The sequence below is a fragment of the Daucus carota genome, chromosome 4, assembly GCF_001625215.2.
Source record: "Daucus carota subsp. sativus chromosome 4, DH1 v3.0, whole genome shotgun sequence".
NCBI classification, from domain to species: domain Eukaryota; kingdom Viridiplantae; phylum Streptophyta; class Magnoliopsida; order Apiales; family Apiaceae; genus Daucus; species Daucus carota.
In genome coordinates this window covers 47,970,527-47,989,012 of record NC_030384.2, presented here as the reverse complement: position 1 = coordinate 47,989,012, position 18,486 = coordinate 47,970,527, and the positions used below count along the sequence as shown (strand labels likewise).

The 18,486-nt window shown below is 35.0% G+C and overlaps 4 protein-coding genes across 5 annotated transcripts; 1 reads left to right on the top strand and 3 right to left on the bottom strand.

The window, feature by feature from the left end:
* Positions 1 to 4,430: 4,430 nt before the first annotated feature.
* On the top strand, positions 4,431 to 5,108 carry LOC108215677 (uncharacterized). Its single transcript, XM_017388218.2, has one exon. It carries the CDS (start codon positions 4,431 to 4,433, stop codon positions 5,106 to 5,108), a length of 678 nt encoding a protein of 225 aa, XP_017243707.2.
* A 419-nt stretch (positions 5,109 to 5,527) lies between these two features.
* Positions 5,528 to 9,315, bottom strand: LOC108215678 (PRA1 family protein H). 2 transcript variants are annotated; one of them, XR_001805970.2, is made up of 4 exons: positions 8,724 to 9,315; positions 8,230 to 8,362; positions 5,998 to 6,069; positions 5,528 to 5,903 (listed from the first exon to the last, which is right to left on the bottom strand). XR_001805970.2 is itself a non-coding variant. In XM_017388219.2 (4 exons), the coding sequence occupies exons 1-4, from the start codon at positions 9,149 to 9,151 to the stop codon at positions 5,833 to 5,835; spliced, it is 708 nt and encodes a 235-aa protein (XP_017243708.1). In that variant the 5' UTR covers positions 9,152 to 9,313; the 3' UTR covers positions 5,528 to 5,832. The 2 variants fall into 2 exon arrangements, 1 of the variants encoding a protein (XP_017243708.1); XM_017388219.2 differs by having other exon boundaries at positions 8,226 to 8,362; positions 8,724 to 9,313.
* Positions 9,316 to 11,963: 2,648 nt separating this feature from the next.
* LOC108219580 (protein yippee-like At5g53940) lies at positions 11,964 to 14,145 on the bottom strand. The gene is made up of 5 exons (XM_017393092.2): positions 13,979 to 14,145; positions 12,972 to 13,015; positions 12,473 to 12,581; positions 12,307 to 12,362; positions 11,964 to 12,226 (listed from the first exon to the last, which is right to left on the bottom strand). Exons 1-5 carry the CDS (start codon positions 14,072 to 14,074, stop codon positions 12,148 to 12,150), a joined length of 384 nt encoding a protein of 127 aa, XP_017248581.1. The 5' UTR covers positions 14,075 to 14,145; the 3' UTR covers positions 11,964 to 12,147.
* A 3,118-nt stretch (positions 14,146 to 17,263) lies between these two features.
* On the bottom strand, positions 17,264 to 18,231 carry LOC108219579 (ethylene-responsive transcription factor 4). The gene has a single exon (XM_017393091.2). The coding sequence runs from the start codon at positions 18,146 to 18,148 to the stop codon at positions 17,528 to 17,530; it is 621 nt and encodes a 206-aa protein (XP_017248580.1). The 5' UTR covers positions 18,149 to 18,231; the 3' UTR covers positions 17,264 to 17,527.
* Between the last annotated feature and the right edge of the window lie 255 nt (positions 18,232 to 18,486).

The following is an 18,486-nucleotide window of genomic DNA, read 5'->3' as shown; positions in this document are numbered from 1 at the left end:
TGTTTGGGATCTGGTTTATAACGATCACATGAAAAATCATTAAAAGTCTTAATCGACAAGCTCAAAAAACTAATTATAAAAAATTAAAATTTAATAACGAGATAATGTTATAACATATTGTATCAAATTAATAATCATCTAATATTTTTAAATTAACAATAAAAATATAATACGTTGAAGTACTATATAATTGATATGAAAAATAGAAGGATAAGACACATCAAATGTGTCAGAAATTTTTGGGGTGCAATTATACGATTAGCAGTTCAATTGATGATTTTATAATAAAATAAGGTATATGTCTTTTTACATACAACATATGTTTCAATTTCTATTTATACAAAATGTGTGCAACATATGCTAAAAAGAATGTGTTGATGATCTGCTCCGTCATGTATCACTTTAACAATTATGCAAAGGTACGCTCAAAAAAGAAGAAATAAATGTAAGGCAACGCGGACCACACATCTTCATTTAATCATGATTTAGGATATTGTAATTCACATATCAAGAACAAGTTTTCATCAAAATCATGGCATATTAGTTGAAATAATTTAATAATTTCAACAATAAATTACATATACTTTTAATGAGGTATAACATATTTAAAATCTAAAATTTCAGTATTAATTTCGAATATATTTTTGAACATAGATAATATGATAATGGTCTCCATATCCTAACGAATTTGAATATAGAAATATCAGTTCGAATGTAGTTTTTGATCCATAAATTATTTTTTAAATATACTCCATGCGTCCTATTTTAAGTAATCTTATTTGACTTTCACGGAGATTAAGAAAAAGGTAGTAAAAAAGAGTAAATTAAGTTGGAAAGTGGGTGAGCATGATTGGATAGTCCAGTGGTGGGTTTATCCTCTGTTTTCCCCGGACACCCGGGTTCGACTCTGGCTCATCCGAGAAGTAGTGGGTGTAATAGTGAAAGGTAGTGTTTAAAAATAGTATGTATAATAAGTTCATTATTACAAAGATGTTCCAAAAAGAAATAAGGGTCATATAAAATCGGACGGAGGGAATAATACATATTATTATTATTAATGCTATTAAGTTGCAAATATTACATTTTTCATATTTACATTTTTAGTCAAAAAATAAAACATAATAGTTACGCTCGAAACAATATGATGACACACGGATATTATTTAAAACACAATACAAACTCAAGACCCGTACCAGAACAATATAATGACACACAAATATTATTTAAAGCATAGTAAAAACTAGAGTCCCGTGCCTCGCACGGGCTTTTATGCTAGTTTATGTATAAATAAAGTACTTTATTGGTATCAGAATGTTGTGATCGTCTTTGTCGATGAAGCTTCCCTCTGTTATGATCGGTTTTGACCTGAGAGCAAAATTTAGAAGCAAATGCCGCATCGGATGAAAAGTAATAAATCATATATTAAGATGTAATTTGGATAAATTTATTTCCACAAATAAGGATTTATTTCTCGAGAAAAATGAACAAGATTTTATTTTTCCTGAATAAATCCTTATATTTTTACCAAACAAACAAATACGAAGATCCTCTTTGACATTTATATCTAAAATAATTAAAAAAATATTTTTTTTTTAAAAATAAACTCTTATTTTTATCTTTTTTGAGGAGATAAATTCTTATTTTTTAAAAGCAATCGTGGCCAACCAGCCCCTAAATCTTGCTCATGAAGTGGTCGGCAGCGTGATGGCTGGATATAATGCGTCAAGTCTAATACCAGTACAGTACATTTAAAATACGATTTCATTATGAATTAGTGCGCCAAGCAATTTGCTACTTATTTTTTTTTTTGTCACAAAGTTTGTTACTGTTGTATTTAGAAAAAAATGGGATATTTTTGGAATAATTATTTTTATGAAATAAAAGTTTGTTGTTAGAAACAAAATACATATTTAAATATTTTTTATAAAAATAAATATCTATGATATATATAATATTTATTATTTTATAATATATATATTGAAAAATAATATAACAATATAGAATATACAACAATTCAACAGAAAACGAGATAACTTTATTTTTTTTTTTTTTTTGAAACAAAAGGCTTTCATTACTTCTTCAAATCATCCAAAATAATCTCCACCAAATGAGTAGGAGGAGATGTAAACACAATAAAGCAATTTAACATACAGGGAACTCTTGCCAAACAATGAGCTACCCTATTAGCTTGCTTACGAACATGACATAAACGAATACTTGGAGAATCTTGAAGCATGAGTCTGCACTGCTCCTGGATATAACCAACTTCTAGCAAATTCACCGTGCCTTCCATCAGTGCTCGACATACTAGCAGGGAATCAGATTCAAGAGTAACCCTCTGAATTGATTGTTCCATAATCCATGATAAAGCCTCCCTTACACCAATACATTCAGCCTCCATTACAGTTGCTGGCCGGGGTAACGAAATACACTTACCTCCTACAAATGCTCCTTCCTGATCACGAAGTACCATGCCTACAGAAAAAGATTCATGTCCCGGGAAAAATGATGCATCAACATTAAGTTTCAGCTCCCCTGGTTCTGGAGGTTGCCATCTTCTCAATTTGCTGGCTCCCTTAACGTTCACAGCTCTCCTGTCCACACTTGTTTTACGAGATAACTTTATTTTTTAAATTGTTTATTAGTTTCACCTCTCCGGTATTTTCTTTTAAGGCATTAGTAGCTTGAGCATCAAAATTCAAAGCCCAACAAAAGCAAGAAAACAAAAGGAGTCAAAAGGCAGGAGCACAAAAACAGGTGGTGGGCCTGTGAGAAACTGAAACAGCTAGGCTATAATAAAATCAAACTGATGGCCCAGTTGGGCCCTCTCCTCATTCAAATCCACTAATGGGGGGCAAACCAATTCTTCTACAGCTACATTGTCGCCTTGTTTGCGTGTAATCCCTCTAAATAAAGTACACAACATCCACAAAAACATACACACATCCTCGAGACCTCAACACATGAACAATTAATTAATATAAATATTTAGACCACGGTTGATAACTCAGTGGTTAAGAGCTTATAAGCTATATTTGTCAAATTAATATAAATATTTAAGATGCTTTCCTGTTTTCTTTCAAAAGTAATTTTATATGTAAAAAATATTCAAAAAGTGCATACATTTTTCAAGGTTGTAAAAATCGGTGGACCGGTTCATCGGAGATTTTTTGGAAAAAATCGATAATTGTTAGTCAAATCGGTAAATTTGTGAATTTTTTAAAAAAATATATTGATTTTTTTTAATAAATCAATAATTTAGAATACTCACATTTTCATATTTATATGTAAAAAATAAGACTGTATATGATAATACTGTCTCAAATTTATATTTGATTATCGCTCGATTCGAGATTTTATAAAATAGATTAAGAAGAAAATTTTATGAAAGTAAAATTAAGCTATAGAAACCAAAAGGAATTGTGGGAGCAATAGTACAAGAGACTTTAGTCCTCCATACTCTTTTGCCTTTAGTTTTGGACAGCACATACAAAAAGAGACAAGCCATGTTTAGCATTTTGAAATCTCATAATTGCTTCCTCTTCATCCTCTCATCTTGTATTGTAGAGGGGGGTCCAAAAACATTCCAATTAGTTATCACTCAAGTTGCTTCACACCTCAATTTCCTCCCCTCCCTTTCTTTCCCCTTTTCTTCAGTGTTTTAGGGACACCTTTCCATCCTGCACCACCTTAACCACATCATTAAACCTCCACTAATCCCCATAATCATCTGATAAAATACTACTTAGTTTACACTCATTAACCATCTGCTTAACTATTACAAATGTGATTAATATGTCTAAAATCCGAAATATATTTTTACGGGTATTTAAATTTCTGTAACCGATCGAAAATTCGTTCCGTATACATCACATGCATTTATTCCTTGGTGTGCTTAGAACACTTGGAATTAAAAATGAGAAGGCAGACAAAGAGAATCAGCAGTCACATTCAATATCTTAATAATACCCAGAAAAGGAAGAGAAGAATAACCATATAATTTGGACTATTGGCAGATAACTGTGTATGTTCTCTTCTCTCACAATACCTTTAACTTTGCACACATTTCATTCCTATATACATTATTCAAAGCTTTGGTTTCTTTCTTCTTTTCACTATCCCATCCCTCTGTCACTGTCAGTGTGTCTTCTGTTTAATTATAAAGTTTAATCTCATGATTTTATACTTTGAGCACGTTAACTTCTTTTTTAATCTTGAATTATCAAAGTACATTATAGTGACCACAAGGCTTATCTCTATGGGCCAACAACTGGGGCCATTTTTATATTGTCATGGCCTTACTTTAGGGAGTAAAAGCCAATCATCCCATGTCCCCTGATATATAATTTATGTCACTCAGCTTTGTTTTTGTATAAATGTTAGGACTCGGTCTTGCATTCTTTCATTCAGTGCATTCTCTGCAGTGTTCCATGGCAAATCTTGTGCAGAAGAGCAAGGTGCAGGTCCCCGAGAAGGCGGTTCAGGAGAATGAGTTCGAGTTTGAGCTGGTTACACCGGGATCACCAGACTCGCCTGCTGACCATTTGTTCTTGAATGGCCGGCTTTTGCCTCATGATTTTCCCTGCCCACCAACCAAGTCTTTCAGCTTGAATAGTACTACGCTTTCCAGGACAATGAGCCGGACGAGCAGCGTTAGCAGCAAGGACTCACTAATGTCGTCGAGGAGTAATAGTACGAATAGCAGGAGCAGCAGCAGTAGCTGCAGCACTAGTGCTAGAACAAGCACGAGTGATGTTTCTGAGAGGAGAGTGTTGATGAGTAGATCCAGAAGTGCAAGGAAGAGACCGGAGGTGTATGTTGCAAACAGGCCGAGTTTGAGCAAGCAATATGGGAGCTGGCAGTACGTTACTCAAACTCCAGCTTTGACTCGCAAGGTTTCACGTAAACACAAAGCAGACACGGAGATTCAACAAGCGTCGAAGAGGAAGAAGCAAGGTGGTAAGGCTAAGCAGCAAGCCGGTAAGGGAAAGCGAATTGCAGGCTTTTTCTGGAGATTTTTCAGCTGGTTTGTTTCAACCTGCAATGAATGTCATGCCATAAATCCATCAAAAAGGGAGACTGTCCTTCAAGGGGGTATTAACTCGTAGTGACTTGTATAATTGGTGCTTGCTTTGCTTCAGCTCTTCATGTGTGATTTTGATACATAATCTATATGAGCTCTGTTTGATAACTCTGTAATGTCAAAGTTCTGAACTTCCCATCCTACAAAAAAGTTAAAAAGGGAAGGAATTCCAATATAATCTTGATCAAACTTGTAAATCCTATTTATTCTGTAATTTCGATCTTAGGCTAAATTTAAGAAATCGCGGCTGTTTGAGAATTTAAACAATGTCTCCAGGAACAATTTCTACAGGCAGACACCTCTTATGTCAATATATCAGGGTCAAGGTCATAGCAGATACTAAAACATAAGATCCAACTGCAAAAAACAGGATGAATTTGAATCTATATACAGCTACTAATGTGTGATCATCTGGCCTGCAAAATTCACTCCAAGAACATATCGTGATCAAGTACTCAAATTTCAAAGGCATCAACAATTCAACACATCCGCTATAATTATGTTTACAATAATATTGTGTTTTTGCATATAAGTGCTGAAACACATAATGCCATTTTAAAGGGGAATCGTCTATTCTTTCACTCATACATCAATATCAGAAAAGAAGAGGGTTCCCTACTGCAAAAAAGAGGCTCCAGCTTAAAATACTGCAGGGCAACTGACTGAGGCTATTACAAAATCTCTCCTCGATTTTCCAATATATGGCAGAGGCTCAGTTGTCATCAGGGTCATTAAAGCATGAATTTGTTCTATTTCGCTCTCCCTCGAGTGGGTGGCTTGGCTGGGGTCAGCTTCCGGAATGAGGCATGTAAAATTGTGACTACAATATATAGTAAACCAAGAAGATTCATAAGAACAATAACCTAGCCCAGAGATGCAGGGTAGTAATGTATACCAAATGGTCAAATATATACCTGCATAACTGACGGCGACAGCGCAAAATAGAGCCGTTTGAACGTTGAAGTACATCAAGAGAACAGCAGTGCCTGTAAATTCAAGAATTTTAATTTTGGAGGACACGGCTTGCTAAAAATACTTTTCAAACTAAAGAAATATAAGGTGTTACATAGTTATATTAAATTTCTTAATATCAAAGTAGGCATATTTTCATAGACATGCCCAAAGATGTATTGTGACTTCTTTAGGATAAACTCATATTTCATATGCAAACTTCATATTGCACATCCATAGGCATCAAAAAAGCACTTGACGATTTACCTAATGACCACATATGTCAATATCTATTAATCATCAGCAAAGTAAAATAAAAAAAAATAAGCAAAAGCAACGGCATTCGAACATATAGGGGCCAATGTGAGAAATATCAGATGCCACATTCAGAAAATTTGATATAACAAAGTACATGGAATTAAAAATGTTTCCACAATATAACAGAATGAGGTAGCTAAAGATGAAAAGCTTAATTAATTTAAAACAACTTTGAAGACCAGGTAGAGGTAAGACGTGTTCACATCATTATTCATGTTATTATCTAATGAAACCAATTCCAAAATAACACTATACAAAAAAGCATTATTCCAACAGCTGAGGACGCGCTCTCTTACAAGAGGGGGGAATGAAGTGAAGGACTAATTGCGAGTTATGGTCAAATTATCTATTATGGGGTAAAGAATCCACATCAGCCTAGTCTATGGTAGGTACACGGTCCTACTCTTATCTTGCATATCGAGGGTGGTTCCATAGTTCTACAGAGAGCATATACACTTGACCATCACACCAGGCATTTAGAAGTAACTTCTAACTTAAAGTTATTTCATAGAGTATAATTTAAAAGCAGAAGCCATTTGTTTATAGGTTATCACCATAATACTATATAATATAATATGGAAAATTTAACAAAATTAATTTTTAAAAAGGTGCTGGAAGTTCTATTCAATAAGGACAACATAGTATTTTACCAAGTCAAAGTACAAATTTGAAATTATCAACTGAGATGCCTACCTACTCTTTAAAACTTAACCATATAAACCACAGACACGAAATTCACTTTATACTTGATTTGATGTAATAGATCACAAAGTGGTTAGACAAACGGATGTATGTCTCTACTCATTTAAGAAATAAATCTATGAGCGCAAATTAGTCATTGCCTCGTGTTGGCACACTATTGCGTAGACGTCAACATCAAAGCTTTAAAATTGAATAAGGAGCAAATTAGTCATTGCCTCGTGTTGGCACACTATTGCGTAGACGTCAACATCAAAGCTTTAAAATTGCGTAGACGTCAACATATAGGCAGCGCCGCTACGCCTTCGGCTGTGGTTCACATGTAGACCAATATAGGTTACTAAATCTATGGCAGCAAATTAGTCATTGCATGTGATATATGTATACACATACACACAGTCGGCCTGGTATATATAATTGGGTCAAGAAGTATAATTTTCATTTACTACAGTATATTAGTTGATATCTATAAGAAGGCAAGTATTAATAAATAAACATTACATTTGATAGGATTTTAGTTGGTTTAATACTTCATAGGTATTCACAGAACATATAATAATCTTACCAATAGATGATTGTGTTTAATGAGCTGTTGATTTTTTTAAAAAAATTACCTTACCCCATCTCCCCTTCTTTGAAGTCCCCTAGGCCTGCCTACCCTAACGCTGAACTAGATTTGCCCATACATTTTAAGAAGTATTACAGTATTATCATCTTACCAATAGATGATTGTGTTGAATGAGCAGTTGACTTAAAATAATTTTTATTTCTTTACCCCATCTTCCCCGTTTTCGAAGTCCCTGGGCCGGCCTGCCTATCCTAGACATGAACTAGATTGCCCTCCATATATACATTTTAAGAAGTATTACAGGAATACCTCATAGTTAAATTTCAACTCCAGTTCCAAATAGAAAAAGGATAAGGCCGGAACCAAGTAACTACAGTATTCCATTCCATAATCGGAACAAGCTGTTGGAATATAAGTACTCTAGAATTGTACTGTAAGTTTATTTTAGCATAACTAATATTCAGAATATAATGGTGTTGTTAATTCAACTCCACCCTTTAAGATAACTTTCACCTCGTCACAGAAAATTGAAAAATAACCAAAGAAGCTTTCCTTGCAAACGAGCAACTGGTTTTGCTTCATAAACAATAGAAATAGTGTCCATACCTACTTGCATGATAAAAAACAACGTCTGCTTGAGCACTGGGTATTCATCTAACCCCCAATGGTTGCCATAACATCTGAATACATCCCAAAGCACAAGACTCGATATCAAGCCAAAAAGAGCAAGGGGCATCTGATACCTATGTTCCCATCAAAACACAATTTTAGAACTTCTACTCAGAAAATGCACAATAAATATGAATGACTTGAAAAAAAACTACAACATAAAAGCTCCATTGTTTTGCCAAACTAAGGTCTTCGTTCAGAAAAAAATCAAAACTCCCATTTCTTTTTACAGATTAAGTCCCAATTGCAATCACTGTACATTATTTCAAGAACATAAGCATTTCAAGGTCACCTAAACTTAAAAAATCAAAGTAATGGGCTATAAAGACTAGAGAGGGAGGGAGAGGACTTAAAAAATCAAAGTAATGGGCTATAAAGACTAGAGAGGGAGGGGGAGGGGGCGGGGGAGGGGGCGGGAGAGAGAGAGAGACTTACAAAGAACAAGCAAAGAACAGCACAACCAAAGAGGCATAATTCTTGGCATAGCGCTTAACATTTTCATGAGCCCTCATGCGAGCCTGATCAGGAGAAGAAGGATAACTATAAGAATCAAAACCCCCAATAAACCCACTTGTCCACGCCGGTGTCTCGCCGGAAAAATCGCCAACAGAAAGTTTCGAAACAGGATTAATAGTCAAGAGAGAAATTAGGGTCCAAAGTTTATTGAACAAGGAAATGAATACACCAGGGTCAATTCCGGCGGCGGAGAAGCTGGTCGTGGCAGCGGAGTCGGAGGAGACAGCGGCGGCAGAGAGGTCGGAGGTTTTCTGGTCGAGGACTTCGAGGTAGCCTGTGTCGCGGAGCCAGGACTCGAACGCGGGTTCGGGTACGCTTAGAGCTAATGGGTTTGCGGAAAATGCCATCTATTTTGTTTTCCGGCAAGTGTGTTTGATGAGGTTTGTTTCCGGCTACCGGAATAGAGATGGAAGATTGGGGGATAGAGTGAGGGAAAGATGGAGGACTTGGATCAAATCGTTACGTGTGTATTTCGATGGTTGAATCCGAATGTGATAATTTATGGATTTTGTATGATTAAGCTTTTACGCGGATTACATATAAAATAAAAATAACGGAGGATTGATGTTATTTTTAAATTTTTCAGATTATTGTGAACTTTCTTAAATATAAAATATAATGTATTAATAAATATAAAATATAGTGAATAATTTTATACTCAAATATATAGCAATTTTTCAAAAATATGAAATTATTTTTTTATGAAAAACGAACCGTACAAAATAGGAACAATTTCGGTTATTCAACTAGGGATTATAAATCTCAACTTAAATCTGATTTACCAGAGCAACTCCAAGGTAACAACATCTCTCTTACCTATAATAAGCTTAGAGCAAGTTCAAGAGTGTCTTAGTTGAAGTCCTAAATATAATATAAAATATAATGTCCTGGTAATTTAGGACACATTTTACTAACTTGAACTCCAACAATGTGTCTTATTCTCATAAGATGTTTAATATTTTATTATTAAAAACTCTCTTTCATCACCAAAGCATAATATAAAAGTAGAGAGAGATAATGAGTGTTGATGAGATTTATAATAAAATATAGGATAGGGCAAGGAGAGATGTGCCTCAAAAATAGGGCTTGAGGAGGTTGTCCTGGTGATATAAGAGCAAGTCCAAGAGAAGCCCTATAACTTGTCTTAAGTTATAATTTAAGGCACTTGATGAAAAATGTTGATCCAAGAGTGTCCTAGTGATGCCTTATATCACTAGGACAACCTCTTCAAGCCCTATTAATAGGGCACCTCTCTCCTTGCCCTATCCAATATTTTAATATAAAATTTTATATCCACCCTCTTTCTCTCTCTACTTTATATTGTGTTTTAATGATGAAAGGAAGACTTTAATAATAAAATATTAAACATATATTGAAAATAAGGCACATTGTTGGAGTTGAACTTACATAACCATGTCCTAAATCACTAGGACATCATATTTTATATTATATTTGGGCCTCTAACTAGGACATTGTTGGACTTGCTCTAAGGCATCACTGGGACATTGTTGGAGTAACTTTTTCCATCAAATGCCCCAAATAATAACTTAGGACATGATATAGGGCATCTCTTGGACTTGCTCTTATGTGGACAAAAATGGGAGTTTAGACCAAGTCCAACAATGTCTTAGTAAGTGCCCTATAAATATATAAAAAATATTTTCCTAGTGATTTAGGACATATTTTTGATACATGAACTCCAACAACATGCCTTATAATTGTGCTTTATTATTAAACTAATAATTTACTTCAATTAATATTGAAGGGAAGTGAAAAGGTAAGAGGAGAGAGATGCAATGAAATGGTGGAAAGTTAATTTTTTATTGAGATAAATGGTTTAGGACATGCTTAGTAGTGCCTAAAAAATAGGCACTTGTTGGATGTCCCAGTGGTTTAAGGCACCACTAGGACATTGTTGGAGCACACCTTTCATACAAATGCCTTAAATTTTAATTTAGGGCATTGTTGGACTTGTTCTTAAGTAAAAAAATGTTCATTCCAACCCTCCTCTCCTTATCTAAAACTGTCAGGTGAGAGAAAACAAAACCCCTTATTTAGGAGATAGAAAAGTGAGCCCCTATTTCTTCCACTTTATCTTCCTCTCTCATTTTTTTTTTATTTTTCATTTTCCTTCTCTTTTTTATCTCCCCATCATAGTAGAAATTCTAATAAAATATTTATTTTTTCAAATGTAGGGATGATTATAGGGAATACGGTTGGAGTAAAACAACTTTTTGCTTACCTATATTTTAAGTAACCATTAATATATTATATTTTAGAAGTTGAAAATAGGTAACACTATTGAGGTTGTTCTAATTCTCTTATTTTAAACTAATCCAAACGGTCTAAGAGTTTCCGGACAGCTAAAAATTTCTCTAAAATCTAAACACACATTATCATGATAAATATTCGAGTTATCAAGTATCACTTCCCCCCTTCATTTCTACCAATTATATGTATTTTCAGCAAAAATCGGAGTATCTATTGTTATCTTGAATTCTTTCCGAACCAGGTTCCAGCGCTATTTTATATCAACATGCTCTTACAAAATTCTAATATAATTTTTGAAATCTCCACCATGAATACAAATATATCTATAAAGTCCTAATCCTTTCTTTGTTTTAGAGAAGTTAAGAATCTCTTCTTTTTTATTATTATTATAATTTTTTTATAATTATTATCATTACTATTATTGTTGTTTTCAATAAAAAAATATTCGCTATGTAAAAAATTATTTATATTACTTGCATGATTAAACATGAAAATACGAAAAATATTTGTCGCATAATAATATAGTAGCTAACTGTATCTACCTAAAATTTTAAATAATTCAAAGTGATTAAAAAGAAAAATAAATTATACAGACCAACTTCTTAAAAATCAGATCTAAAAAATCTTCAAGGATACCTCTATTAATTTCTCTCCAACATCCTAATGATGTGCATATGACAGGAATTGAACTTTCAGATGTACCATCCAAAACTCTAAGTAGAGGCTGTTAATTTCAATTGCAGAAAATATAAGAAACAACTAAAAGAATGTGATTATATATACTCATGTAACAAGAACCGAGTTGCTCCATTGGTTGGTCACTTTATGCGCATGACTCTCGGTCAGGGCTGCACCACACACAAAACCGAAAATTTTGTTGTATCAATATCTGTAAACTTAGGAGTCATTTTTATTTACTTGTATGTTGCTGGTGATAGGAATTATTGCATAAAAAGTTGGTACACAGCAAAATCCGAGAATACAACTCATCTTTAGACAGCTTCCGGACAGTTTATTTTTTTACACCTTTATGTAGTCGAGGAAGCATTTATTTTTACAACACAACCAAATTTCAAGCATCTTCTGCATCACTAATGCTGGGATTGGTATCAATATAGAATTCCGAGTCAATTCCGTCAATTATCCTCACTCTGTTTCAATAGAAGTTACACAAATTTAGGGATCTGCAAAACAAAACAAGGACTCGTGTGACGAAAAAGTTGGATAATACCTTTCAAGGACAAATTTCCCTTCTTTATACTTCTGGCTTCTCTCATGTGCAGCTTCCTGTGCAGAAAAATGGAATTAATGAGAAATGCGAAGCCTAGTTCATAAAATACACAACAATATCCCATTAGTATCTATATGCTTATTGAATTAAGAGGCAAGAGTATCACATATTTCCAGCCGACAATCTGTCCACAACAGCAGCAGAATATATCTGCCACAGTATGCATTCCAGAAAGCATCATCCTGTCTTCTGGAGGTCCAACAGTGAGATTCACCCTGAGATACAAAATCATCAAGCATTAGTTTAAAAACAAGAAGTAAAATTACAGTTCAGTTCCTTTGGCACCTAAAACATTCGTTCATTTATGTGACTGCATCCAGTGAGCTCATGAATGAAATATACTAAAGTATGTGACGATTATTGACATAGGCATGCTTGGGTCATCAAATGACATCATGTCCTGTAGCAAGAGTGGCCGCCAAGTTTCCTAATATACGATGAGGCTATTGCCTCTCTCCCTTCTCTATACAAATTGATCCCTTTGTGTGACAACATTAGTTGTGGCTCTTTACAAATGTGTACACTCTGGAACCCTAGAAGAATATTTTAAGCAACAAACTGTAGACAAAATGGAATTTTCGGGAAGTATATGCCAAACAACTTACGCATTGGTGAAGAGGTAGGCTTTTCCCCTGCGGCTATGAAACGCCTGTTCAAGATTAATAAGTATCAGTAAATAAATTTTGAACTTGTAATATACAGCAGGTACATTCGACGTAAATCTATACTAATTTAACCTGCGGCACTCTAGAGTCTATAACTAATACAGACAATGTCTAGGAGTAGTTCATTGGATCCAAGGTATCTCCAGTGTGATGGACACCGCATAGTAGACCTAAATCAGCTCTTATCTAGGTACTTATAAGATGCTAAGATAAAAACTATAATTATTAAAGAGAAAACATTTGTATCAAAACCACAAAACAATGTGTAAAGTGAATAGCATAACCACTAACTTGAAGTGAAACTTTCATAGAAACTTAAATTGACAAGGGACATTTAGATATTTATTTTGACATATTAACCCAGAGCTATAGAAAAACGTACACATAAAATCTGATGTTCATTTATCTACAGACTGAACCCTGATATATACAATTAACACCTGGTAGGCACTAGGCAGTAACAATCAAATTTTGCTGGCAATAATATTGGTATAGTACAATGGTTTAAATTATCCACAGCTCATTAAACGGAGTCCAAAAATCTATCTTTGCAACAAAAGGGCATCTCTAAACGGAGTCAAGAATTGGAATCCAACTTAAATCCTAGCAACATAAAACACTTTTCAGGGCCAAAACATACAGATGACTATAGCTATTAACCATTTAATTTGATTTTAGTGAAACAAACACCGAGGCTTTATCTGTATTGTTCTTGAATACATTTGGATCTTGTAAAAGAACCCCAGTTAGTTCCCAAACCAAAGAAATTTAAAATATCTATTTTTAGTGCCAATCAAGTAAAGATTGAAACTTTATCAAGTAAAAGTCTAAAAGCTCCAAGCTTTAATCTCAAACAACTTAAAGAGCATAACAAACGGCAACTATTTATATAAATAAGCAGGTAAAAATTAATAATAAAAAAAACAAGAAGAAGAAGATAAACTAACCTTGGAAACAATGTCATCGACAAGGGCTAAGTGGGTTTTACAGAACTTGCACCTGTAAGCCCTTCCCTCTAGCTCCACCACAAATATCCGACCCATCTGCAACCCAACTGCTCTTTCTCTCAGCCACGCTAATAAAATCTGTGTCTTTTTTGCAAGTGTGTGAAAACAAGAACCCACTTACCCACAGTTTGTTTCAGGAGCTTCTAGCTTCTTGTCTTAATGGGCCGAACCCGGTTCTGATATGGGCTGGTGAATGTTGAGTGAGTTGTGAACAGGCTCAATAGACCCGAAAGAAAGGCCCAAGGTCTAAAGCCCAATCACTTTTCTATTTTTTCCATACCATAGTATCTGACAGAATCCAATAATTGTAAATTTTAACCCACCCTTCTTTCAAAAACAAGGGAGTAAATTCAAAGAGACGAAAGCATAATATAAGTACAAGTCGGCATTGAAAGAAGTGGGGCCAGTCAGCAGACAAAGCAACAAAACAAGGAAGGATTCTCGGCCGCCCCACCTACTTTGTTCCATTTATTTCGTCTCGGCGGTTGCTCAGCAGCTTCATTCATTTTCATCAAAATATACATACGTGACAAGTGACAAATTATTTAATTATTTATGTAAGTACTCCTTTCGTTTGACTTTTTTGCACGTATTTTTAAGTATTTTGACCACACGCTAAAAATGATTATTTTCAATTTTTTTTGAATAAAAATATATAATTGATATTTTTATTCAGAAAAAGAATATTTCAAAAACAATAATTTTAAACCCACAATCAAAAAACTTAAAAAATACGTGCAAAAAAGTCAAGCGACCTATATTTCAAAACGGAGAGAGTGATGAATCTGAATTTCATTCTACCTGTCATGATTTAAAAAAATCAAAGTGAAATTATATGAAACTGAATAATTAAGTTTAAGATAATAAACTCCAGATTTTAAAACACTTACGGATAGGGAGTCGTCCTTCTTGAACATAAAGTATTCATATTTGTCGAATATTTTTTGTAACAGTAATCTTAAATACGTTACAAATATTTACGTTACTCCACACGTGTAAGCATTTAACAACACACCGCCCTTATTTACTACACACGCGCCGTCGTCAACATCGGGTCAATCAATGACACGTATATGACTCCAGCTGTCTACTCATTCCGTACGACAACGCCCACGTGAAGCAAGCCTCGTGTCGCCACACTATTGCGTAGACGTCAACATCCAAGCTTTAAATTTGCATAGGGAGTCGCGCTCAGTCTTTGTATGATGACGTGTAAGATACGAAACATGTATTTGTGGGACGTACACGTATTGCCTAGATACTACTCGTGTTGGTCACCTTCGACAGTGTGGGCTCCACCAACATATCGGTAGCGCCGCTACGTATTCGGCGGTGGTGCACACGTGGAACATTCTCCGTTTCTAAAATCTTCGGGGGTAAGTTGGTCATTGCAGGTGCTATATGTACTCGAATACAGATAGTCGACCTGTTCTGTGTGACAAAAAATTCAAGAAAGAGTGTATTATTTTAATATTAATTCATGAAATGATATATTATTTTATTCATATAAAAATGTTAATTCATGAAATGATATATTGCATGTATGAACTAGATTTGTTTGACTTAGTTTAAAATAAAAAAAAAAGATATGTTTGACTGAGCTTGTTATTTATGTTTTAACATGAATAATGATATTAATGCAATTTTTATTAATTAGAAATTTAAAATATTCATTTAGATAAATTTTTATTTATTAATGATATTTTTTAGATCGCTATTTATTAAAAAGATTGTCTCAAATTAACTCCTGATTTTAAGTCAGTTTATGATCTATTTCTGATAAATTGATTTTTGACTCAAAACATAAATAAATATTTTTCAGTTTAAAGTTAGAAAAAGATTAACAGATAAGAGAAAGTCGGCTAAGTTCGGCAGGGCAAAAGAATGATATCAATTGACTGCAACTCAATTAAATATTACAATATAATATTATTAATTCCAGGAACAAGTATTTTACAAATTTAGAGCAAGTCCAAGAGAAGCCTTATATCATGTCCTAAGTTAAAATTTAGGACTTTTGATAAAAAAAGTTGCTCCAACAATGTCCATGCCTTATATCACTGGGACAACCCCTTCAAGCTCTATTTTTGAGGCACTCTCTCCTTGCCCTATCCCATATTTTATAATAATTTCCTACCAACACTCTCTTTCTCTCTCTACTTTATATTATGTTTTAATGATGAAAGTGAACTTTTAATAAAAAAAATATTAAACATATAGTGAAAATAAGACACATTGTTGGAGTTGAAGTTGGTAGAATATGTCCTAAACTACCAGGACATAATTTTTTATATTATATTTATGGCTCCAACTAGGACACTCTTGGACTTGCTCTTAACAGCCGAACAAGATCGTACCCGTATAAAACTGGATTAATAAAAGAATCTGAAATGCACAAGGGTATTCGACTATTTGCTGGTGGCTGCGTGTCCCAGAGGCACAATTAAAAATACGAAGACGGCAGTTTTGTTATGTATTCAGATGTATACACGAGAATGAATACATAGCGGCTCATCTGCTGAATCTTGTGCCTTTTTTATTTGCCCAACAAATACACCCACGCCGTCGGTGCCGTCCTAACTATTTTTATAATCCAACTGTTTTATTTTAATTTGAGTTTAACAAAAGTGTTCTGCACACTACTCTTCTTGTACAGTGAGCCAAGCCAGCCAGCCGCACGAATAAAAGTACTCCTCCGTCCCATTTTAACAGTCTTTTTAGAATTTGGTTGTTGTCCCAAAATAAGTGATTTTTTCTTGTTTTCGTGAACTATTTGGTAGGTGAATTTCAATTCTACCCCTCATTAATGCACCTTATATTTTCTATGCAATACAAATAATGGTTTAGTTTGACTTTACTAGGGGTAGCTAGGTAAAAGTATTCAAATAAACATCTCCATAAATGTAAAAATTCGTTTGTGTGCATCTCCCTAAAAAGTCAGTTAAAATGGGACAGAGGGAGTATTCGAATAATCGAACAAAGTGGCGATGCGTGTTTGAATACGACAAAACAAAAAATAAGAATAAAATAAAATCGAATCTCGAGAGTTTCTCCTCCCGTCATCCGACAGTCGGATGCCATGCTCCTTCAACAACACCAATCTTATCCAATTATTCAAATTTGCAATTATCAACTTTGATCATCGCAGAATAATAAACATTATTTCAATAAAATCAACAAAATAATAAAATGGACGAGACAAAAAAATTTAATTATCAGGAAGCAAAGAACGATGAACTGAAATAAGAGAGGCTAAATTGTTGTTTGTATATACATTACAGGACTTGCTTGCTTGATGATTGTACTACTAGTTGTGATTTTATATTTTTAATAACAGCACATTCGAAAAACATTGTCAGGCTGAGAATTTGATAAGCTCCATTCTTCTTCTCTTCTGCAACTAATATTATATTAATATATTCCTCTTTTTTTAAGCCTCTTTTTCTAATTTTAAAATTAGGGCAAAATTAACAAATTATAGATCGGAGATCAGGCCACTTCAGACGGCGGCGGCAGGTTGAGATCGAGATCGAGTGGCTTTCTCCGCTCGGTGTAGTTGTAATCGACGACGGACGACGAGTCGGAGTCGCTCTGCGCCGCCGGATGTGCGCCGGTGACAGGACGATTAGGTATGAGAGCGGCGAAATTGTCGGATCTTGTCATAGCCTGGAAGAACATGAGAGGACGCGCGGCCGGGAAGATTTGAGGATAATGCACCGCGCCGCCGAGATGTGCGAGGCTGAGATCTAGCGACGGAGGACCTCCGGCAAGCATCGGCGCCGACGTCGACGATTCAACAGTACTACTCTGGCTCGGACTCCGAGTGTTATTTCCGGGAGTCTTCATCGGATTCGCCGCCGCAATCAGCTCCATCGACGTCGGGAAATTCGTCTTCGCCTTGATACCGCGAAACTCCCTCGCCGCCGCGTCATACGCACGCGCCGCCTCTTCCGCCGTATCAAACGTCCCCAGCCAAACACGGCTCTTCTTCGCCGGATCCCTAATCTCCGCCGCGTACCGGCCCCACGGCCTCTTGCGCACGCCTCTGTAGCGAGTCTCTCTGGCGGCGCTGTGCACGTCGGCGATCGCGAGTTTATCTCTGGGAGGCATTGTGTGTTGGTGAAAGTTAGGTTATGTTTGTGTGTGTCTGTGTGTCTATTGGTGTGTGTCAATAATAATAGGGTGTTTGTGTTGAGAAAGGGCGTGTTATATAGGAGTAAAAGGAGAGTGAGTTCACGCGTTATCAATGGCGTGTGTGTAAGTCACTTGTGTTGGGCGTTAATTTGGCTCCTCATCCGGGGGCTAGGCCTACATTTAAGAACTTTTACTGTCTTCTTACCCCATACACATCACCCCTTTCCTTTATTTTCTCTTTTTGCGGTGTGCTGTAAAACTGTAAAAAAAACTAATATACGGCGAAATTTAATCACTTTTGAATTACGAAACTA